The 23,389-nt window shown below is 36.4% G+C and overlaps 4 protein-coding genes across 5 annotated transcripts; 2 read left to right on the top strand and 2 right to left on the bottom strand.

Annotated features, from left to right (window-relative positions):
* The first annotated feature begins 1,632 nt into the window (after window positions 1–1,632).
* On the top strand, window positions 1,633–5,279 carry LOC103936186 (cold-responsive protein kinase 1). Of its 2 annotated transcripts, none has more exons than XM_009346028.3 (7): window positions 1,633–1,887; window positions 2,453–2,595; window positions 2,757–2,869; window positions 2,999–3,209; window positions 3,365–3,602; window positions 4,163–4,313; window positions 4,682–5,279. In XM_009346028.3, the coding sequence occupies exons 2-7, from the start codon at window positions 2,523–2,525 to the stop codon at window positions 5,120–5,122; spliced, it is 1,227 nt and encodes a 408-aa protein (XP_009344303.2). In that variant the 5' UTR covers window positions 1,633–1,887; window positions 2,453–2,522; the 3' UTR covers window positions 5,123–5,279. The 2 variants fall into 2 exon arrangements, with proteins under 2 accessions (XP_009344303.2, XP_009344302.2); XM_009346027.3 differs by having other exon boundaries at window positions 1,634–1,887; window positions 2,754–2,869.
* Window positions 5,280–7,977: 2,698 nt separating this feature from the next.
* On the top strand, window positions 7,978–15,254 carry LOC103936190. The gene is made up of 9 exons (XM_048573835.1): window positions 7,978–9,084; window positions 10,391–10,520; window positions 12,037–12,524; window positions 12,758–12,838; window positions 12,965–13,069; window positions 13,425–13,538; window positions 13,665–13,748; window positions 14,167–14,238; window positions 14,601–15,254. The coding sequence occupies exons 1-9, from the start codon at window positions 8,764–8,766 to the stop codon at window positions 14,865–14,867; spliced, it is 1,662 nt and encodes a 553-aa protein (XP_048429792.1). The 5' UTR covers window positions 7,978–8,763; the 3' UTR covers window positions 14,868–15,254.
* Window positions 15,255–15,455: 201 nt separating this feature from the next.
* Window positions 15,456–17,208, bottom strand: LOC103936189 (release factor glutamine methyltransferase). Its single transcript, XM_009346033.3, has 3 exons — window positions 16,429–17,208; window positions 15,999–16,244; window positions 15,456–15,717 (listed from the first exon to the last, which is right to left on the bottom strand). Exons 1-3 carry the CDS (start codon window positions 17,122–17,124, stop codon window positions 15,586–15,588), a joined length of 1,074 nt encoding a protein of 357 aa, XP_009344308.2. The 5' UTR covers window positions 17,125–17,208; the 3' UTR covers window positions 15,456–15,585.
* Window positions 17,209–17,914: 706 nt separating this feature from the next.
* Window positions 17,915–22,137, bottom strand: LOC103936188 (heat stress transcription factor A-1b). The gene is made up of 3 exons (XM_009346032.3): window positions 21,686–22,137; window positions 18,739–20,061; window positions 17,915–18,286 (listed from the first exon to the last, which is right to left on the bottom strand). Exons 1-2 carry the CDS (start codon window positions 21,932–21,934, stop codon window positions 18,784–18,786), a joined length of 1,527 nt encoding a protein of 508 aa, XP_009344307.2. The 5' UTR covers window positions 21,935–22,137; the 3' UTR covers window positions 17,915–18,286; window positions 18,739–18,783.
* Window positions 22,138–23,389: the final 1,252 nt, after the last annotated feature.

Genomic DNA, 23,389 nt, shown 5'->3' with positions numbered 1-23,389 from the left:
GTTTTGAACTCAACACTCCAAAGAAAAAGAAAGATAAACATTTCCACTACACGAACAAATGAATTATTATATCTCTTACTTTTTTTTTGTATTTATATGTTATTTACAGGATATAAATTTTTTTGGAGAACCTTTCGAAGTGGGGGTTCTAGACGAGCGTTTATTTGGGCTACCCACAGGGCTGGTAGTTGGTAACTCGTAGCTGGATCCCTACTAACTCAGCTTTCTTTGTTACTGTTGGAACATTAACGATTCAAGTTCGATCTTAACGATTCAATTCTCACTTTTTCGACTCACACTCAAAGTTTGTCACCTAACCCTTTGGAGCCTGATTTTCAACTTTGTATGAATTGTGTACATTCCATGAAATTTGCTGACATGGAACTATACATTATACAATGTTTAAAAATAATTTTCTTTTGTTTTTGTTTCAATCTATGTGGCAATATATGATTAGATGTGTGAGTTTTCTTTTTGTGCTACGTTAGTAATAAGTGTGCCTACTTATGCTACATAAGTAAACAAATTTTAATGAATTTAACGAATCCATGAGATGTGAAGCAAAAATCAAGTTTCAAAGTTAAATGGCAAAATTTGAGTTTTAGAAAAAATAAAAATAAAAAATAAAATAAAAATAGAGACTAATAGCGGGTGTTGTGACGGCACAACAAAAAATAAGGCTTTTTACTGCAGTCAAATATCAAACATTATAAAAAAAGAAAGGGAAATTTGCAACACTAACTAGAAAATAAACCAAAAGTTTTGACATTCATCATTCATTTTTCCCCAAGAAATGAGGCACGCCATGGCCCTGTTCATATCATAAATTCAAACTTGAAAGTCGTAATATCAAACTGCGTCGCTGAAATGTGAGCAATAAAGCTTTCAAGAAAATAGAATATAAAATCTTTATCTAAACCCACTAGATATATTTTACAGTTTATATCTGGGATTGGGACGCCTCTCACGTACTTTATATCATCATGCAGACTTTGTAGACAGGAATAGTAGTACGACGAGGATAATAAGATCAAAATTTAATAAGGTCCACTAAAACGTGATTAGTTTGTTGGGTGGATAAGTAGTCCATTTCCATACTCTTTTTCTATTCTTTTATTTGTGTAGTCACAATTAAATTACATTAATATTTTATTTTAATTTTTTTATAAAAATAATAAAACAAAAAATAATAGGAATATAAAATGTTAACGTGGCTTAACGATAACCACATAAACATAATAGCATAAGAAGAGTATGGAAATAGAAGGTTAGACAATCCATCTCTGGCTGATAATCCCTTACCTGACAGTTTAAATATAAACAAACCTATCGCTTTTATCTTAGGTAGCTGGCTGGCCGTGATACGATCTGAACATCGTGTCCTATGCTAGGGTTTCATCGTCTCATTCAGATGATCTTGTTATTATGGTTTAGTTTGCTTGAAAGTATTTTCAAATGATTGTTTTAAGTACTTTAAAGACGAAGAGTTCTAAAATAATAATATCGCGTTTAATAAATACAATTAGAATAAAAACTTGGTAAACACGTGTCAGTAGTGATCAAGTGACGACTGTTTGATGACGCTTGAAGCTTGACTTTCTGACTATTTCCACCCTTCTTCTCCGTCTACTCTTTTTACTAGTAAAACTGGAGCAGTAGTAGCATGCCTTGAAAATTCAAAGGGAAGAGGGGGTGCACGCAAACCAGAATGGACTCTGCGAAGACTTCTTAGTACCTCACACACGCCCTTTCATACTTGTCCACAAAAAAACCCAAATATTTGGCTTCTTCTATTTTCTCTTCTCCAAACCCCACAATTCTCTCTTACCAGCAACAACTAACGAGCAGGCAAGATCCTCTCTTTCCTTCCTTCTCTGAGCTCCTCAGGTGATTTTCTCTTCTGCTTCTTTTCAATCTGCAATTTTTTTTTTCCTAGAAATAATTATTTTGGAAGATGTTGATTTTTCCTTTCCGGGTTCAGTCTGTTTTAACTATTTGAGGTGCTTGTTTTGCTGTTGAAGTTTTGTTAATTCTTGGTTTTGCTTAAGTTGTGACTGAATATCTTTGTCATAGTTTTGATTGTTTCTCAAGAGAAAAAATGATTTCAATGTCGATCCGTTCTTGGTTCTTTTATTATTTGCTTGTTTCATTCCGTTCCTGTCAACTTCGTGGCTTTTCGAAATCGAAACATTTTTATCTTGTTTTTTGCATTTCGTACTGTTATAGTGCTATGTGAAGCCATACTTTTATCTCGTTCGGTCGAGACAAGGACGAATCTTCACGTGTCGTGGGATTTATTAGTTCAATATTTAAAGTTATTGGATTAAGTTGGATTTGGAGCAATAAGAAATGTTCTTGAAAGTTTACATCCAACATTCCTTCTCAAATCCTTTGAGATTGCATTTCGATACAATTGTGCTTCTGGTTAACATGTATCTTACAATGTTGGCAGGTCTTCAAGTGGTTTTGTTTTAGGCATTTGTTCACGGTTGACCTTGTGGTAATTGGTGTTTCTTACAATCATGAGTTGTTTTTCTTTCTTAAGCGGCACAAGGGTGAAAAAATCAAGAAAACCCAGTTCTGATATCGATGAAGGTAAGCTGAAAATCTGATTAAAGCGGAGCTTGATATTTTTACGTCACATTACTCGTACGAGATTATTGTTCATTGACAAGGTCATCAAAATCAAATGTCCCAAAGGACTTTTCTTAGGCCTGCCCTTAAGTTTCTTGAATAATTTTTGTTTGTAACAGAAGTTTCTGGCATTCATGATGTTAAACTATTCACTTACAAAGAGTTGATAATCGCAACTGAAGATTTTAGTCCAGTCAATAAAATCGGGGAAGGTGGTTTTGGTTCTGTCTATAAGGTATACTCAGGTTTTCTGTTTTTAATATAAGTTTTGGATACTGGTATTGCATTTGGTATTTAATTGAATAATTCTCTCTCCTCGACATTGTGAGTGACATCTATTTGAATTGCTATCGTGAATAATCAGGGCCGGCTTAAAGATGGAAAATTTGCTGCTATAAAAGTTCTTTCAGCTGAATCAAGACAAGGGGTGAAGGAATTTTTGACTGAGATTAATGTGATCTCAAAAATCGAGCATGAAAATCTAGTTAAGCTCTATGGCTGTTGTGTTGAAGGAAACCATAGAATTCTGGTCTACAACTACCTAGAGAATAATAGTCTTGCACAAAATCTTATTGGTAACTTACATAGCTCTGTTCTTGCGATCGTGTTTACAATGCAATTTCTGCTGTCTTAGATCCAGTGGTGTTTTTCCATCAGTACTCAATCAGTCCTTTCCCAAGATTAAATTTTTTATTCTTGAAACTTATGTTCTTAAACTGTTTAATTCCAGGTGGAAGTAGCAGTAATCTCCAGTTTAGTTGGCGAACTAGGCGTCAAATATGCATTGGGATTGCATGTGGGCTTGCCTTCCTTCATGAGGAAGTACATCCACATATTATTCATAGAGATATCAAAGCAAGCAACATTCTCCTCGATAAAGACTTAATGCCAAAAATTTCAGATTTTGGTCTTGCAAAACTCATCCCTCCTAACACGACCCATGTTAGCACGCGTGTGGCAGGAACAATGTAAGCTATGATTCCTCGCTTTCCTTTTAGAATTGGGCAACTAAAATTCAAAACTAACTTTTGTTCTAAAAGCGGAACTATGAATTTGTTTCTGGGGAGCCAAGATTCATGTCGGGAACATATAGTTGGAAAATGGAAACATTATCATGATACTGAATTATATACTGTGTCAACAACTGTGAATCACATAAAACACTGGCCAGTTAGGAAATCAATAGACCTTTTGTCCCATACGAATGTGTTAAACAGAATATCATCTTGTTTATTGTAGTTTTTGGATTTTTAACCTTCTGGTATGGTCTTCCTTTTGTTGGTACAAGAAGCAGATGATACCAGAATAAGTAAAAATAGGCTTCAATATATCTATATTTACATGACGTACTGCACTTGAGTAGGTTTAGTCATTCGCTTCAATGTCCCTACAAACTACTCTTACGAATGGATTAGGTGTTTTAAGTTTCTCCATTTAAATCTTCCTTTGGATGTCTGCTTCTCTTTATTGCTCTATTATAATCCAAATATTTTCTACCTTGTAATCACATGTATATTTATGGTTTTAGAGGTTATTTGGCACCTGAGTATGCAATACGAGGGCAATTGACAAGGAGAGCTGATATTTATAGCTTCGGAGTTCTCCTTGTGGAAATAGTCAGTGGCAGAAGTAATACGAATACCCGACTACCTATTGAGGAACAGTATTTGCTTGAAAGGGTATAAATTTCAGATATATTCAGTCTTTACAAGCTTTTTCTTTCAATCTTGTTTAAGTAAAACACATTAATGGAAATTGCACGTGTCATATGTGATTTTGGTGATGTTTCTGGGCAATTTTGTTTGTTTGATAAGGCTTCTGAAGCTTACATTCGTGTTTCCCTTCGAGTTTTTTTGTTGATGGTGTTGCTGAAAGTTTTGCAGGATTGTTGTAGGTTCTGTGTGTCTGTGAGATGCTTGTTCTATCTGTGTCTATGAGTTTCATACAGTCACAGCCACGTTGGCTTTGTAGTACCAAGGGTCATGCAGTGGAGATAACCTATCTATTACCCTACCACTACCAATGACAAGTGCCTTCTTTGTTGCAGACATGGCATCTCTACGAACGGAAGGAGCTTGTTGGACTGGTAGACACATCACTCGACGGTGACTTTGATGCTGAGGAAGCTTGTAGGTTTCTAAAGATCGGCCTCCTCTGCACCCAAGACCTTGCGAAGCGCAGGCCATCCATGTCATCCGTGGTCAAGATGCTAAAAGGCAAGAAGGTTGTCAACGATGATAAGATAACAAAGCCAGGCTTGATAACCGATTTCATGGACCTCAAAGTACGAGAGCCTAGTGATACGAGGCCTAGCGCACAGACTACTACAGCTTCCAACAATGCGTCCTCGGGCTTAGGCTCAGACAACAAGGACAATTCAACATTCTCCTTAGCAACCTCAGCTGCTGCCACTACCACCTTCATTTCGAACGTGTCATCGGAAACCTCAGCCGCTAATACAACGAACTTCAGCTTCCGCACCGTATAACACATCCACGCAAATTTTGATTTCATTTATTTTTGTCCTACGTAGGTTTTTGCGGCCTGCTGTGGTTTCTTCTTTTTCAGCTACACCCTTCTAGCCGGAGGTACTCCTTTGTAAATGTGATCAGGGCTTGGTAATCCAAAGAATTTTTGTAATTTTTTTTTTTTTTTTTTTAATTTTGATCATTTTAGTTTTGCGTGGCGTATCTTGACTCGGTAATAGATTATAGGCAAATAATCTATCTTTGACGAATTGTCTTATCGTTTCATTCATCAAATCACATTCAAATGTGTGCGGTCTTAGTTCGCAGTCTAAAAGTATCACAATAATTCCAGGACTGCATTGGATTTATCTGTTTATGTTGACCAAAAGTAGAATCATTCTGTTTATGTTTTAAACTTTTAAGTATTCGATTAAATTCCCTTCACATCACGTTATTGTAAAGCTGACAATAAAATTAAATGAATAAGCAGTTGGTTGGTGCGACATAATAATTATTGAATGCAGATTGTCAAAGAAACATGAAGTGGTTGCAATAATAAAAAGGAAGAAGACTGAATATTTTGACAAAAATAGAAGGTAGTTATCGAATGAAAGGGATTTTTTTCTCGTAATCCATCAAATCAGAGGATTTGAACTATTGAAGTTTGATCAAACAGGCTAAAGTTATTATAACGTTTAAAGTGGACTTCTGTGTTGTAGCAGTTGTATCAAATTTCAATAGGCCGAATTCTCTGATTTAATGAATTAGGAGAAAGGGATTCGAAAAAGATTCATTCCTGTTATCAAAAGTTAAAAAACTTGTGTATGAACATTCTGACCATCATCTGTAGAATACGAGACTCTCAATGTTATGGTCTTATTTAACCTCATGCTAGTCTTATTATCGAGGCACACCATCTAAGATAATTTTGTCAAAATTACATGTCTAACCTTATCTTTCTTAGTATCAAGTATAAACCCTCTATTGTTAAATAGATTTCAACACGCAAAACCGTGAATCTCCGCTGACGAACAACAACGATGTTGGAGATGGCCACGACTTCAAACATTGGTAGGTAGTGTTAGCTATGAAACTTGGGTTTGGCATAAAGCAAATACAAAGTCCCAGTGATTTTGGTTGTTCTCTGTTGAATACATGCACAATTTTCGCTTGTTAGTCAATTTTTAGTACGAATGATGTTACTAAATGCTCAAACCATCAATATAATCCATCACCTACAACTTGTTAGCCATTGAATGTGGTACAATTTTCGGTTGGTTCCTAACTTCCCACTGAATATAGAGATTACGATGTACAATTATTTAGCCAAAAGCAACTGTATATTTTGATTATTTCAGTTGCCACCAAATTTTAAACTCATGATAAGAAATCAATTGGATAAAACGATAAGAAATCAATTTGATTAATTTTGAAACTGATTAAATAAAAAAAGTAAGAGTAAACCTGATCTAGTCGAATTTTGTGAATGATTTGATCTAGTTCATTTTGTTGGATTAGATCCGTTCACTAATTATCCACATCAGTTTTTTCTTATTATTTTGTTATTAAATTGTTTTAAATATTATCTTTTATTTATAGGTTTGTATAGATTTAAAAATTGTTTATCTTTTTTCTTGTTTCTAATTCCCATCTCAATTTTTCTACCTCTCACAAGTTAAGTGTGTTAACTAATCTATGTTGTAGATATTATATATATCAACACATAACTAGTATGAATTTAAAAATGTATAGAAGATAATTTCTTTGAACTATTTTCATGAATGATAGGTAGATTAATTTTTATTTATTTTCGTGGATAACTTTATCACAGATTAAATGTATTTTATTCACCTATGGTATATGATCACATATGATGACATAAATTTTCTTTTAACTATTTTTCATGAAAGTGGTTAGATTTTCATATTTAAATATTCAAATAAAAAATTTGTGTATAGATGCATATATCAAAAAATTTAATTAAAGTTGAAAATAGAAAAATTGGACTAGATCTAACAAAAGCTCAAATTTTGAGACCTCAATCATAGTACCCCTTAAAAGTAAATATCAATCACATATCCACAAGAAAACAACAAAAAATAACCAAAAAAGAAATTAAATATTAACAATATTCGGAAGGGTAATTAAAGTTGAAAATAGAAAAATTGGACTGGATCTAACAAAAGCTCAAATTTAGACCTCAATCATAGTACCCTTTAAAGTAAATATCGATCACATATCCACAACACAACAATAAAAAATAACCAAAATAAAATTAAATATTAACGATATTATGAAGGGTAATGCTACCCAAGCATATATTTTTGTGCTTTCTACGTACCTTCTTAATTTTGATCCTCAAATTGAATAAATTGAAAAAAAATTAAAAGACAGAAATTAATAAGGAGTACGGCGAAATAAAAATGAGTGTGTGAACCATCCATTTTGAAAAAATTGATCATATAGAAAAAATTTATCTTTCTTTTTATTTTATTTTTAAGTAGTGCTATACTTACCATTTATGTGAACAATCACTTATACTATCTCTCTAATACAGAAAAGGTCCATCAATGTATTTGTGTCTTATTTCTTTAAAAAGATAATATAAATAGATATTAAGAATAATATTTTATTTATTTTCATTAGAGGAATAAAAAACAGTGGCGTCAAGTGGGTTCCATTGGGTCATGGCTATGATAAAAAAGAGGGAGGAGGATCATCTTCTTTCGTGACTCTTGCATTTTCTCTCTTTCGACGTGAATGTTTATAATTAAGTTACGATAATATTTTATATTAATTTTTTATAAAATTAAAAAGACAAAAAAGGTCACAAAGTGTGAGAGAATGAGAAAGGAGGCAAGACATAAGGCCACAAAGTGACAAAGGTGACACAACACAAAGTAACTGGAATCTCTTCTCCTTCTCAAACTCTCTTTTTCACGAGCAATGCCTGCAAAAAGCTAGGGTTTATCTCTCCCTCCTCTCTACCCCTCTCCCTCCGAATCCCCTAAAGCCTACGCCTTTAAGGCTCCAACCCCCTCCTCTCCCCTGTCGGTGGTTAAATCAACCCCCCTCTCTCTCTGTGGGTTTCCGCCATAGCCACAGTTCTGCGTTTCACTTTGTTCCGGAAGCAACTGATGCAGCAGCAGCAAAAGCTTCTATTTTTGGTCTGTGAGCTGGGACTACTTGCTGTTGGTTTTCATAGACACAGATATTCGCGTCTGAAAAGCTAGTGAGACATTATTTCAATAAAGCGGAATATTTGCGAATTTTCAATCCGTGCTTTTTAGCTTTTGAATGCCTGGTTTTTTTTGTTGCTTTTTTTATTGGAAGCTTGCATGTGAAGCAATGCGAGAGCTGACTGACTCACTGAAAGAAGAACGTGATTGAATTTACTTGTTGGTTTTTGTTGGGGTGGTTGGGGATTCTAGATCGCGCTCCAAACCCGTGAATTTCAGCTGGTTTTTCCCCTTTCCAGCTTGATATTTTTGCGGATCAGGATTTGGGTTGCTCTCGGTTCTATGGATTTCATTGATGATTTAGCATCTCGGGGTTTGGGTTCTTACCAATTTCGGCTTCGAATCTATGGTTATAGATAGCAGGGTTTGTATAGGGCGATAATCTGCTTCTCTGCTGAACCCATAAGCTCATATTTGTAGTGATGGAGGATATAGGGTTGTTTAGACAAGCTTGGAAATGGCTGCAGTCACAGAAACATATGTATTCCCGATTTCGAACTGCGATGGGTGGGTGTGGAGATAAAATCGGGATGTTTGTAGAGCGGCATTGGCCGACGGTTTGCAGTGGGTGCGCCTGGACAGGGAGGCTGTTGATCCTGTTGTTGATTTATTGGTGGAACTGCGTTGTAAGAGGCTTTCGATCCTGTATCGGGTTGGGTTCTGCGGCTTTGCTCCTTATAATGTGGAGTTGCTTTCTCAGTCTGACTTCAATTTCTTGCGTGGTTTGTGTACTTCTTAGTATGGTATGTTTCCTTGGTATTTCCTTTTTTACTCCTGAGCATTTAATTGTTGTTTTTTTTCGATGCATTCGTCCTCTATTATAGTCATTTGATTTGACTATTGGATGAGAACGTGAGATGCAACAACATCAGATCCATAAAAGAAATATCTATCCTTTAAGGTTATAACTGGTTATAAAGATCTGAAAGATTCTTATAAGGGTAGCTTACAGTAATGTTTTCAGATGGACAGTTTATGATGTGACATATGCCCCATAGTTGACATCTTAGAAAGCAGTACGTGGTCCGAAATTGGGAGCGCGGTTTATGTGGATCCTTGAAATAGTGTTGGGGTTTTAACAGAAACCCAGTTATTAAAAAGCTGACTAGTTTAATTTCTTTAAAAATTTGAACAGTTTTAAGAAATTCAATTTATAACTTCTAATTGTTCTATGAGTATATGCGTGCGTGCGTGCTGTGTGTGTGTGTGTGTGTGTGTGTGTGTGATAATCTTATGGAAAGTTTGTGTGCAACTTTAGAGCTTAGGTTTTTCTGGAGAAGATTTTAAAAGGATAGGCTGCAATAATGGTGGATGTTTGCTCATGAGGTCAACCAGGACAAGTAAATATCAAGGTTGTTGGGTATGTAGACTTGCAGAAGCTTGGTTTAAGAATTCAGGTTCCAGATCTACTGTGAACTGAATATTTCAAGTTTTAGGTTGTCTCATTGAAGACCTAGTAGAAAATACTTAAGGTTGCCAGAATAGGGTCTTAAATGTAAAAAATACACAAAAGAAAGTATATATCAAAAGTTAACAAATAATCTAGAAAGTTTTCATACCGTAGAGACCAATGCCACACCTTACTTTCGATAACAGCATATATGTTACTTGTTCATAGGATTAGTTTTGTAACTTTGTGGAACCTTCATAGTGTTCTTTTCCTAGAATTACTTGATGCAGGGTGACATAATTTAGAATAATGGATAGCCATGAGATGACAGTAGTGGATTTTTTCGTAACTTTGTGGAACCTTCATAGTGTTCTTTTCCTAGAATTACTTAATGCAGGGTGACATAATTTAGAATAATGGATAGCCATGAGATGACAGTAGTGGATTTTTTCGTAACTTTGTGGAACCTTCATAGTGTTCTTTTCTTAGAATTACTTAATGCATGGTCACATAACTTGGAATAATGGATAGCTATGAGATAACAGTAGTGGATTTTTTGCAGCTCGAACATGCCTAGTGATATATTTACTTTACTCAAATGTTATTATTTACATTGCTACAGAATAAACTGAAACTTACAGTTGGGTCCAATATCTCAGGGAGCTGCTGGTGCTGCTGTCCAGTACTTGGGTTACACTCCAGGACTTTTTATTGTAGGGATCTTCGGTATTCTGATTTTATGGATGTACGCTAACTTTTGGATAACGGGAATCTTATTTATCGTTGGAGGTATGCTAATTTTTTTGTGAAACCTGTATTATAACTTGATGCAGTACATTATTCTTTTGCCTTCTTATGTGGCTATCATTGTTTTCACTCTACCCATGTTGCCGTTATTTATGCTATATGAGATTTGCAAGGGTGCTTATGCACCACTCATTAAATACTGTGCATGAATAGGTACCTAAATGACAAAAAGAACAAAAACAGTTCTGCCATCCATAGTTGACTTTAGCAGCCGTGCTGCAATCTGTTGGAATGATTTACCATTCAATATGATATCTAGGAATAACTCAAGAAATGAGAGGTATTTTAACCTTCTGACTGGATCGACCTAGAAAATTATAATTTATCTTAGAAATCATCATACCAAAACACATTATCATAGAAAAAGTTTTTAACTCTGATTATTTATTTTATTAGAGAAATTGTTGACGAACTGTTCTTAGTTTTTCAAATTGAATAGAGGATATGTGAATTAACTAGAATTTTGACAGTTAACTCTCTTTTAACATAGTGAGAGATTGATAATGCTGATATGATTTGTTCCTTGATGTTCTCACAATGCTTGGTAGGTTAAAAGATTGATAATGCTGATATGACTTGTTCCTTGATGTTCTCACGATGCTTAGTAGGTGGCTAATGATATACATATAGATACCCGTGATTGTCATAGTGGGGAAGGTAATTTAGCAGAGGTGAGGCACAAGGCCTGAAACAAAGAAGACAACCTTAAAACTCTCATATTCTTGTTTAGGACATGTATCTCGTGTTTTGCTATTTCCTCCATTTAATAAGTGTCCTCATATGTGGGCAGTTTTGTCCTAAACAATCTTGGGGAAAAGTTCCAAGACTTAAGAGCCTGTTTGGTACTCTACTTGAATTCAGCTTTTTAAACTCAAAAACAATTTTCAAGTTTTAGACCTTAAAAACTTGTTTGGTAGGACTATTTTCAAAAACTGAACTCAAGACTAACTCAAAAATATAGTCTATGATCTAAAAACACAAAAAATGAGTTTTTAAACTTAAACTCACTCCTTTCTTTTCTCTCCCTCCTCCCTCCTCTCACTCCAAATCTCTCTCTCCCCCTTCTCTCTTTTTTTTTTTTTTTTTTACCTTTTTAGTTTCTCCTCTAATCCGCTCTCTTCATTCTCTCGGTTCTTTCTCTCACTCCTCTTCCTCTCTATCTCCTCCGATCCTCTCACTTCTTTTTCTTTCCTCCAGTCATCTCTTACTTTCTTTCCTCCTCTTTCTCTCTCGACCCCCTCTTTTTGGATCTTTTTGTTCAGTTTAAGTTGTAAAATTTAAAATTTTTAAATTGCATACCAAGTAAGTTTTTGAGTCTTAAAGAAAATTGTTTTGAAGAAAAATTCTTAAGAAATGTTTTGAGAAATTATAAAAAATTTCAAATAGGATACCAAACAAGCCCTAAGCATATAGAGGTCATATAAGTGGATCAGCATTCTGATATACTGTGGCTTTTCTATTGATGTTAAAAATACTAAAAACTGTATTACAAATGCAGGTTATTTGTTCTCCCTAAATCATGCACGGTTGCTGGTCTTGATGGCAACTGTATATGCTATTTATTGTGTCAAAGTTCAAGTTGGATGGCATGGTGTAGTTATCTCAATAAACCTTGCATTCATCTCTAATGATGCATTAAGTTATATGCTCCAATGGTGTGATAAAGTGAGTGAAAGCACACACTTTGAAGAGCAAAAGCAATCAGAAACAGTTATGGAGGATGATTTTTCTGGGGAATGTGAATACTCTATTCCTACTGATCAATCTGAAAAGCTGCACTCATGTAACTCATCTAGCACGCCAAGTACCTCGGCTGTTATAAATGAAAAAGAAGAATCTTTCCCTATTAAGGTGGTCAAAGAAGAAATAAGTTCAGCTGATGAGATGAAAAAGATTTTAGACAGTAATGATCATTATGAAGCACTAGGATTTCCCCGCCACAAAAAAGTTGATGCAGCAATATTGAAAAAAGAATACCGGAAAAAGGTGGATATTACCTTACCTTTCTTCTGTTTCATTAATGGGAATTTTCTCTTTTTCCCTCTCATTCTAAGTACGACTTGTGAAATTATTTATGTGAAGTAGAGGAACTACTTTATTGTGATTTGACTTTTGACAAAAAAGTGGTAGCATTAGTGGCTGAATACAACTTTGAAGAATCTGATGTGCAGTTGAGTTATATTATAGATGACTAAGATGCGTGATTATCTCTTGTACAGGCCATGCTTGTGCATCCTGATAAAAATATGGGAATTGCATTAGCGAGTGAATCGTTTAAGAGACTTCAATGTGCATATGAGGTAATTATAGAGACTTGTTTTTTGAGTTGTATAGTAATCGTTGTATGTCTTAAATGAGAATTATAAGACCTAAATAATGTCTTCATTGTGATTCTGTATGTGCCTCTCACAACGACGCATTTTTAGGTTCTCTCTGATCCCACAAAGAAGAGAGACTATGATGAGCAGTTGCGAAAGGAAGAATCCAAGACTAAGAGTGTGTGCCAGAAGTCCTGTGGCACTTCACATCAGGTGAGCTTGTTCTTTGATTGTAGATTCAGTTGTTTGGTGTCATCCACTTTCCTGAGATTTATCTGATTGTCATTTTGATGGAGGTCATCAATAAATATAGATACGAGATGAGTTATAATTTATATGTTGTCTTAGTAATTGCGAATTCATAATATATTGATTACATTTTCTATGGCTCGCAATTTCCAATTTATATCAACCATTCAATGCAGTAGAAGTTATCTTTTATTTATAGCAGTCTGCTTTGTAATTACGCATCTTCTTTCCCAATGATAAATCGTATTTCCTTCGGTCATTTTTCTGAGTCAATTTACTGATATTTTTATGTAACCCTTATTCAATTGTGTATAAGCAGGATGGTCCAGATTATTACTCTGAAGAGTCGAGACGTATACAGTGCACTAAGTGTGGAAATTCGCATATATGGGTATGCACAAACAGAAGCAAGTCCAAGGCTAGGTGGTGTCAGGTCTGACATTATTCTCTATTAGTTAGTGTTCTTTTTAACTAATTTCAGTGTCAAATATGTTACATTTCTCATTTTTTTGGCTTCATTGGTGTATGTATCTGATTTATTGGATCCGTTTGCAATTAGGATTGCTGTCAATATCACCAAGCAAAGGATGGAGATGGATGGGTTGAGTACAAAGGATCTCTAGTCTTTAATAGGCCGCATAAGGTATTTTACACAGTACTTTTTGTGTTTTTTCACCCTATGCAAATAGTTCTGCTGTCCTCACTTGCATTTATCAATGTTTTAAACAACAAAACAATTTTTCACATAAGTGTAAGTTACATGTCAGAACTGCAGAAATTACTATATAAATAAAGGGAGGTAGGAAATGATTTGAGAGTTAGAAGTTTTGAATCAAATGTTTAAATGGTGCTCTCGTGACTTTCAGGGATGAGAGCCTGCTTCAAGGCCTCTCGTGATTTTCATGTGCTTTTCCTGTTTGTTTCTATAATGCATGTTAATATCTTCATACAATACCGATATGCATGATTTGTCAAGTTGAATCATTTCCCTTATTGCAGGAATGTACATTTAAGCATCCCTAATGATTTTTGTTGGATCTTTGTTTTGTTCTTTCGTTTAGGTGGAAATACCACGGGCCTTTGTCTGTGCTGAGAGCAAAATCTTTGATGTGTCTGAATGGGCTATTTGTCAGGTAATGGTTTTAATCAAAATACAATATGTAAGTTCCGCAAGCTTATCCTTGTTCTACAGTCTCTGCATGTTTAGCACCCTACATGGTGGTGGAACTGTGCAATAAATCAGGCAAATTGCCTCTGAAGTATTTTAAAACTTGATCTGGAAAGTAGTCAAATTTGAGCAAACGGACCCTTTTATCTGGCAGACATCCTGCTGAACCTTTGTAGCACAGAAGACACTATATTGGAAAGACCTAATTGTTTCAGACTTAGTGAACAAGTGCCCTTGATCCATTATTATGTTCTTGGTGTGTGCATCTCTTTGTGCCAGGGGGAAAAATGAGGATAATATCTTATCGCTTCAACTTGTTCCATGCAGGGAATGGCGTGCAGGCCCAACACTCATCGGCCTAGCTTCCACGTTAACATGGTTGGTTTGGAGAAAACTCAAAGATCCAACTCAAGTAGATTCCCGTGGGATTTGGATGCTGAAATGATGGATGAAGATGAAGAAGAATTTGAGGTTTGGCTTCAGCAAGCTCTGGCCTCTGGCCTATTTTGTGAGACCTCTAAACGCCGAAAGACCTGGAGTCCGTTCAAGTTGCCCCAGAGAGTGAAGAGGCAATCGCGAAGAACGTCATGCTGAACAGCTTAAGAGGGCTATGCAGGAAGATCTTCCCATCTCAAGAAAGAGCAAATGATTTGTCAAGATACTGATTGATAGGTTGCTTGTATCACCAAACGAAGGTTGGTGCTCAACAAAGAAGACGGGAATGGTGTGGCGTCTTGAAAATTAAGATCAATGATCGACACGCGTTGTATCACGACTCAAAGGGTAAGGGCCCGATTTCAGGCATCAGAGCTCAGGTTTTTGTTGCTCTTGTTGCACATTTAGTTTAATCCAATACTTTCAATCGCATTTGGCATGTTACTCAATCTCAATGTGTTCTACCTAACGGATGAAAAGCCACCACACACTGTTCCTCTTTTTGTACATATTTATCTTGTCAATAAAATTTCTCGTTTACTTAAAGTGTTACTTTCATGGAATGCGTAATGGAGTTACTCCGATTTTTTACTTCCTGTAACTTCTTCAATTGGCGACTTTCTCCGTTCGAGCAAGTAAACATGACTTTCTCCACCAAGAACATAACAGCCCAAATCAATGTCAAACATATAGGGAGATTGTGTTAGCAATGTAAAGAAACCTGGAACTCACAAAATTAAGGATCTGTTGTACTGGAATACTAGCGCATGGATATCTTACTCATAAACAAATATGATTATTTCTTGTTTACATCTAAATGTAAAAGAACGGGCGACTCGGATTCCAGGTGGGAGTAGGAGATCTTACTTCATATCGCTCACCTTCGGAATCCAGTAACAAATCTATTAATACCAGCAAAATCGGCAACTATGTTCAAATTACAAAAGCTGCCTCCAGCATCGTTTTCCATGTACTCTACGAGATACTTGCACTGCTCCTCGCCGTTTGTCTGCAACATCATAAGATTGAAGGGGAAGAGAGATTAGATCAATTACAAGCTAATCGAAAACAGTAAATGCACAACACGATGTCATTCCCGCGAGGCACCTTGTAGTCGCAATTTGGAAACACCAGTGTTTTGCTTTCACTAAGACCTCATTTTTACTCTCTAAAGTTGTAGCAAAACGAGGAATGGACGGGAACTGAAGCCGAGATTACAAAATTTATGGCATACTTAGTTACTAACCGTCTATGTTGATTTTAACATTTAGCAAGCGCAAAAATAGATACCTCGAAAGCAAAGAATCCACCAGGTTTCAACATAAAAGCAGCCCCTTTGCAAAGATGTAAAAGATCATCCATGCCATTGACACCGCCGTCCAGTGCAACTCTTGGTTCATGTCGTCCAACTTCAGCTTGTAGCCCCGCGATATTGTCACTTGGTATGTAGGGTGGATTACTTACAAAGCCTGAGAGTTTACCTTCCACATCCTTTAACGGTCCAAACCAAGATCCTTGCCTTAGCTCCACTATATCCTGATCGGCACATCAAAATTGGATCTTGAGCACACAAACAAATAGAAAACTTCGAAAAGTAGCATAAAAAAGAGATGAAAGTTCAAATATTTGGAACTTCCAAATTACTTGGCAATCAGGATGAAAGTTCAAATCTTCGCTAGTACATAGATAGAATCTCGCGAGTTATCAGTTAAACACTAACCTGCAAACCATACCTCTGCACATTCAAAGCTGCAACCCCAATTGCCGTGGGACTCAAATCGGTAGCAATGACTCTCCCACCACTCCCCAAAACCCTTGCAATCCCAATCGCAATCGCGCCACTCCCCGTCCCCAAATCAGCCCACAACCCCTCCCTCAACCCCTCATTCCCCAAAACCACACCCCCCACCAAATCAACAATGAGCTCAGTCTCTGGCCTCGGAATCAAAACCCCTTCTTCAACACACAACACCAAGTCCCTCCAATGCTCGCACCCGACAACATACTGAAAAGGCCTCCTCTCCTCAACCCTCTGCTTCCACAACATATAAAGCTCCTCAATTTCGACCCTTAGCCTAACGCTTCCGTCATTGTTATCGACGTTTTTGGTTTCTTCGATTGCGTCCTCCATGAGCCATTTGAGCTCTCTGCGCAAAACGGTCGAGTCCGGACCGTTGTCCAAGTCCACGAACGTTGACCCAACAGAGGAAGCGAGGGTGTTGGCCCAGTCGTGCCATTTTTGGAGGTCGGAGGTGGTGGCAGAGTGGGTGGGCGGTCGCAGAAACAGAGGGGTTTGGGGTTTTGGGGTGGTGGGTGGTGGTGGTATTGAAGAAGCAGAGCAAACGGAGCGGTGGAGGTTTGTGAAAAGTGAGGGTTTAAGAAACGGTGAGAGTCTCGGACTGAAGCTTAGCTTCATCGTTTGTTCATGTCTCTCTCAAATTACCCTCCAAAATGCCTGTTGGGGTTTTATCCCTTTTTTTTTTTTTCGGAAGAAGAAGAAGAAGAAGAAGAAGAAAATAGAGTTTTTATATTTTTGTACAATTTTTTTTTTTTGTCAAATATCTTTTTGTATAATTTTTTTTGTTTTTGAGAAATTAGCTAGAAACATTACAAACCCTGTTTGCCGAAATAGAAATATTGACATGAATTACATAAATAACATAATCTTAAATAACGTATGCTGATTTTTTCAGTATGTCAATAACTTGTAGCTAAAATTTTGTGATAGATGTGCTGGATACAAATTCATTTCTCCATCCCTTACCAGAAATGTATTGTTGCACTAAAAAAATAAAAAAATCTAGAATCAAAAGAATCAAATTGAGGAGTTTGATGATGTAGGTCAAAATTCAGATTTCCATTGAAGTTTTAAGTAGAAATAATATCGGTTTAACATAAGTTAATAATCAAATTTATGCATAATCCAAATGAAAACCAATTTGAATACTAAAATGCGCTTGCGGCTTGAAAAAATTCCAAGGAACCCGAAAAAGTCGAAATTTCACTTTCTTGGATTAAAGTGAAGTAAGAATTTTACAAAATAATGCGAGTGCAAGTAAAATAATGAATTCTCGATAGCAAGCTTCTCCTGAAATCAAAATACCACCTCGCTTTCAAAAGTAAAATTCCTCCAAAATCAAAAGTTAGTTGAAATTCTGAATTTTCAATTTTAATTCCTCTATGATTAGTAACACATGAACAATCCGTAACTGGAATCCAACATTTTATTTTGATTCAACCTGCCGTTAGCATTAAGCTCAATTTCCATATAGTTTTGTGCATGCATTGTAAACCCACCTCAAAAGGGGCACATAACATACAAGCATGCAAATAAACAAGAAGAAAAGCTCCATGCTTAATTAGTAACAACCACACAACCTCTTTGCTTCTGACCCGAAACAGGATTGACCGATAAACTTCACTGCATATGCACAAAAAAGGTCTTGGACAAAAATGCAACACGAAATACCGGTAATCCATAAATAACACGGCGGATAAGAGTTTCTTAAACTTGGATCCTAGGTGATCAGTAGTCTTTGGATACGAGATTTTCCTGCTCATCAGGGCACAACATCAACCTGTGCAAAAATCATAAACATTGCAAAATTGGAAACTCAAGAGTAATATTCCTGCAGCATAATTGAATTGCTAACAGATCTAGTGAAAAACAGTTCTAATGATAACATCAGATGTTCCGTCGAAGCTCAGAAAAATGAAGAATCCTCACTAGACTGGGATTTGAAAATAGTAGCATGCAGAAGCATTGCATGACCATCCTCCCTCATACAAGTTGGAAACCAATACTGCTATTTAAGCTAATTTCTCTGTGTTGAGGAGTAAGTAATACAACTATTATTACATACAGTGATGCATGGGTGTAGACATAAGTTCTAAAATCAAAAGTTATCCATGCAAGACCACATATGTTTTCATCTTTAAGATCAGTCGTAAGTATTTGACTGACTTTAGTTTGGTTGATACTGAGGGGCGGTAACTATTCACAACGGTAAATGGTGGATTGTAAAGTTACCTCTTGATCAGCAAGAAGCATGTATATACAATTGGGAAGATAAGATCAACCAATTCTGCTCCCTGATGCGAGAAGCTGCATTTGTTCAGTGATGTAATTCATATGTTGACTCTTGTCCCATCCATTCTCCTTCCCCAACTGCAAGTCCTGATTCACGGTCACTCCATCATCAGAACTCAAACTAATTTCGTCTGTGTCACCAGGCAGTGGGCTCGCTGTAAGAAATTGTTCCCAGAAGATATCATTAATGCTTGGAAGGCTAGAGACCCCATCTGGCAAGGTTTCTGCATCAGGCTCAGGAGAAAACGGGTCAATATCTGTAGGCAGTCTGCCATCTAAACCTGCTGACATGCCCATGTATCCTGCATTCCCAGTCTCTGAGTTGATGAAGTTTGCATTGGGGATTTCCACATTGCTTTCTGGAACGATACCTTGCATTCGAGTTAGTTCAGGGATAACTGGATCTTGTTGGAAATTAAGCATGTTCTCTTCAAAAACTTGAGTTTCTTTAACAGAGTTGGAAACCGCGAAAGGAGAAGACTGGACCTCAGAAATGCCTGTAGAATGACAACTGACAGGAAATATAGACTCGTCCGGCATATCACACTCTGCAGAAATTGGTGGAACCTCTGAAAGGGTCACCCCTAAAATCCGACTAGAGGTGTTCATACTATCTGTTGCATTGGAAGGAACATTATCAATTAGGAAAGCATCAGGATTGATCATTGATGGTTCCAGCTTAGGAGATGTATTCATCTTCAAGATCTGCCGCAGCATGGCTTTTGCTGCTTCATTCATTGAAGGCTGGTACTTCACCATTTGTCCATCAAGAACTTTGCTGCCAAGGTTCCCAACTAAAATTTCATCTTCTTGCCTTGGGAGTCTCCTTTTCTTATTGCTTCCAGTGATGAGCCTATTATTTTCATTTTGATGCTGTACAAGCTGGGATAAAAATCCGGGATTATGCATAGCCTTTGCAAGGAAAGACATCATTTGCTGCTGCCGTTGCTCCATTCCCTGCATACGTTGCCCAACATTATGCAACTGATTTTCTGTTGCTTGCTGTTGCTGCCTCAGCCTAACAAGTTCCTGCATAAGACTGTTCTTATCTCTTTTAAGACTTTCAACCTCTTCCTCCAGCCCAGGATTTCCCACATCTACACATGCCCCAACCTGAGAGCTCTGCACTTGAGGTGGTTGTTGTTGATGATTCTGTACATGAGCTGGTTTTCGCCTGCTTACGGTCTTCAAAAGGTGTTTTTGGCCTCTTAGAAACCCTTCATTTGCAAATTCCCATCGGTCTGGATCAACCTTTCTAAAACCCTGCAAATTGAATGCAAAAACAAAAATACTAATTCTGTATGATGAAAATAGAGTCAGTTACAAGTTTTACATACAACATAAACTAAAATTTATTTTGGAGCATAAGACAGCCAGATTCTCTCATCTCATGATCTTGTCTTAGGTAACAAGCACCATTCACATACTCGTAGTTATGGTTTCCAACCTCCAACAGCCAAATGCTGCAGAGCAACTCCTTAGCTTTTGCCTCTTTTTCTACTCTTTTACTATCAAGTAGAACTTCTCCCCTTACTAGTAACAAGTGACAATAGGAGAATAACTATACCAAACAGTGCATGATAAGTGATTGCAGAATGTTCAGGGACTTTTGTCTAAAATAGAAAATCAAAGGCAATAAAAAATAAAAAACCGGCACTGAGAATGCATCTCAACTTGTTCAATCTAATTTAACAACTGAGAAACAAGTTTTCAGTTAAGAACGGACACCTGATTAGAGTAATTCTACAAACACACGTGACATATCCACATAAAAAAATACATATATATATACAGATATTATATACATACAATTTTGATGCCATATTCACCAGTAAGCATATTTACATATATTATATACATAAAAACATACATACAAGTTTTCTGTTAAGAACGGACACCTGATTAGAGTAATTCTCAATACATCTCAACTTGTTCAATTTTAAAACCTCTAGAAGTAAGAGAAGAGGAAAGGAACAAACCTCACGTGCACATACCCGTTCATTTGAACTACTACACCCCGCTAGTTTTTATTAACAATGCCAATAAGTATTTACCAAAACTGGATCACTAGTTGATACCTGTCATCTGTAAGAGTTCAGACAACACGTATCATTACATTTTGTATTATGCCATATAACTGTATCGTCCTTGTACAGAGAAACAGTTTCAACAAGTCAGACTATCAAATCAGTAACTAGGTTGACATGTAGAAAGATCAACTACTCGCCTTGAAAAATCACAATGCCTATCACCAGGTTTTTAAGGGACTGCAAGGGCCAAAAACTTTCTTTCGTCAAGATAAGATGGGAATTTTGGGACAGTATCAGGAAATGTCTAAGAAATTTTTTATTCCACTTTATACAAAATGGACTCATTAGAACAAAAAATCTCCACGGTCTTACTTTATACAGAAAATATCTTCATCAACTGTAAATTAATGAGTAATGCAACGCACATAAGTAGTCGGCTTAAATTTTTAATCTCAAAATAGTTCTGACCTCTTAACGTCCTTTTTCCTTCTAGGTTTTCACCTGGTTCAGAACAAAACAAAACAAATTGAAATCTTTTCGACTCGATTACATGACACAGTGATCGCCTTGGACCTAAAGGAACCCAGTGAATGACAAAGAATTCAATTCAACAACAATGGCTTAAATCGTCTGATATAAATCCACACATGCATAACTTATCTTCACAATTTACTTATTTACAGCCTCCAATTCGATAACCCTTTCGCCAAAATAACAACTGCAAAACCTAATAGAGCATTGATCACACGTAACCACTCCAAATTTCACAGTTCCGATCGGAATCACCAAGAAAACAACAATCAAATGCAGGAAAAGCACAGAAGAATGAAAATTCAGGAAAGGGAAGAAATACCCACGTAAGTATTCAACTGCCTGACGAAGCTAGAGAAGTTGTTGTGCTTGAAATACTTGGGCAGGAGGTCCCTGGAGAACTCGGGGACGTTCCAGACGACGAAGCTGTTGTTGCTTTTGCTCCAGGAGACGACGGTGTCGGTGGAGGGGTCATCCACCATGTCGTAGGTTTTGTTCAGAAATGGCGGAGGAGGAGTGTTGGCGGAGTTGAACACCGATGCCACGTCTTCGACTCTCTCCATGGTTGTTTGCATCAGTGTTTGGGAGAATTGTATTTAGAGAGAGAGAGAGAGAGAGAGAGAGTGGGAAGGGAAGCCCTAGATTGCTGGGGATGATGAGCGATAAGGGGATGGTGGGAACTCGCGGCAAGTTTGGGTGACGACAGCGCACGCAAGTCCAATTATGTACATGGAAATCGGGTGGATCTATGCGTTGGCGCCTTGCGGTAATTTTGGGGTCACGGAGGTGAGCGCATTTTGAAATGCATAATGAATTTTAGTTCGGTATTTCATTTGATATGTTTTGAATTTAATTATTACCGTTCATGAATCGTCCAGTAATGATAAGAGAAAGTTAAAATATCTTTGTTAATCTTCGCGATGGAAATAGTAAACTACCATGTAAAACTACTGCTCAATTTTATTTTATTATTTAAAAAAAAAAACACTAATTCCTTATGACATGGGACATTTCAGTAACAATTTATAACAGCCAAATGAATTATACTGTGAACAAGGCCCAATAGTAAATTGGGTGGCCAACAACTTGGTCACGCGGCGGTTATGTGGATCTCGACGCCGTCTCGTAGACGATGTACTTGGCCATGGGGACTGTTGTTGCCGATATTGACGGTGTTATGTGGGCGGCGGAGGCAAATGAAGGGGAAGAGGAAGGCGTTATAAATGGTGGATTATTCAATAGGAACTTTAACGAAAAGCTCTCAGTATTATTTACTTTAACAAAAAATCATATTTTTACTTTAAAAAATCAATTATGATACTATTCACTTACAACACATTTTTGTCATTTTCGTTAAAACTCAAAGTTTTCAAACCATTTTTATTAGTTTTCATTTATTTAATGACATGAAATATTAAAGTAATAAAACGTAGTTCTAACAAAAAAAAATTGGCATTTAAAAAGATGAGTTCCTAACCAACTTATTCTCTCATCTAAATATAATTTTTATTTAAGAAGATAATTAAGAATTTTTAAAATCTAGTTTAATGACATGTCATAACCATACATCACGTGATTTAAAATATGTTTTCTTAGTGTTACTCTTTGCCGTAGCTGTAACTATCTAAAACCTCTCTAGAACTTATTTTATGCTTTTGAAGGTTGAGCTAGGCTACGTATGACTAAACTCAAAATAATTAGCTGTTTAACTCATCAACTAACGCGTGTGGTAATTGACACTTTTGATTTTTATTTGAAAAAAATCAAAAACAGAAAAACAAATAATAATATATTTAAAAAAAATTAAGTTAGTTACAGAAGTGGGTTTTTTTTGTGAATTTTTTATTTTATTTGAAAATTTAATGAGGGAGGGCAATTTTGGGATTATGAATGTTTCACCATTTTTGCTTTCTTCCTTTATATTTATAGCACTTTGTATGTATGAACATATTTTTTTTAGAAAATGAGAAGGAGAGAGGGAGAGAGAGAACATGGGGAGAGTAGGAGGTTTTTGTTTTTGGTTTTATTTT

The sequence above is a fragment of a genome, unplaced genomic scaffold (assembly GCF_019419815.1).
Source record: "Pyrus x bretschneideri cultivar Hongxiangsu unplaced genomic scaffold, Pyrus_bretschneideri_v1 Contig7, whole genome shotgun sequence".
NCBI lineage: Eukaryota > Viridiplantae > Streptophyta > Magnoliopsida > Rosales > Rosaceae > Pyrus > Pyrus x bretschneideri.
The sequence above is the reverse complement of the archived record's forward strand: the minus strand, read 5'-3'. Positions and strand labels throughout refer to the sequence as shown.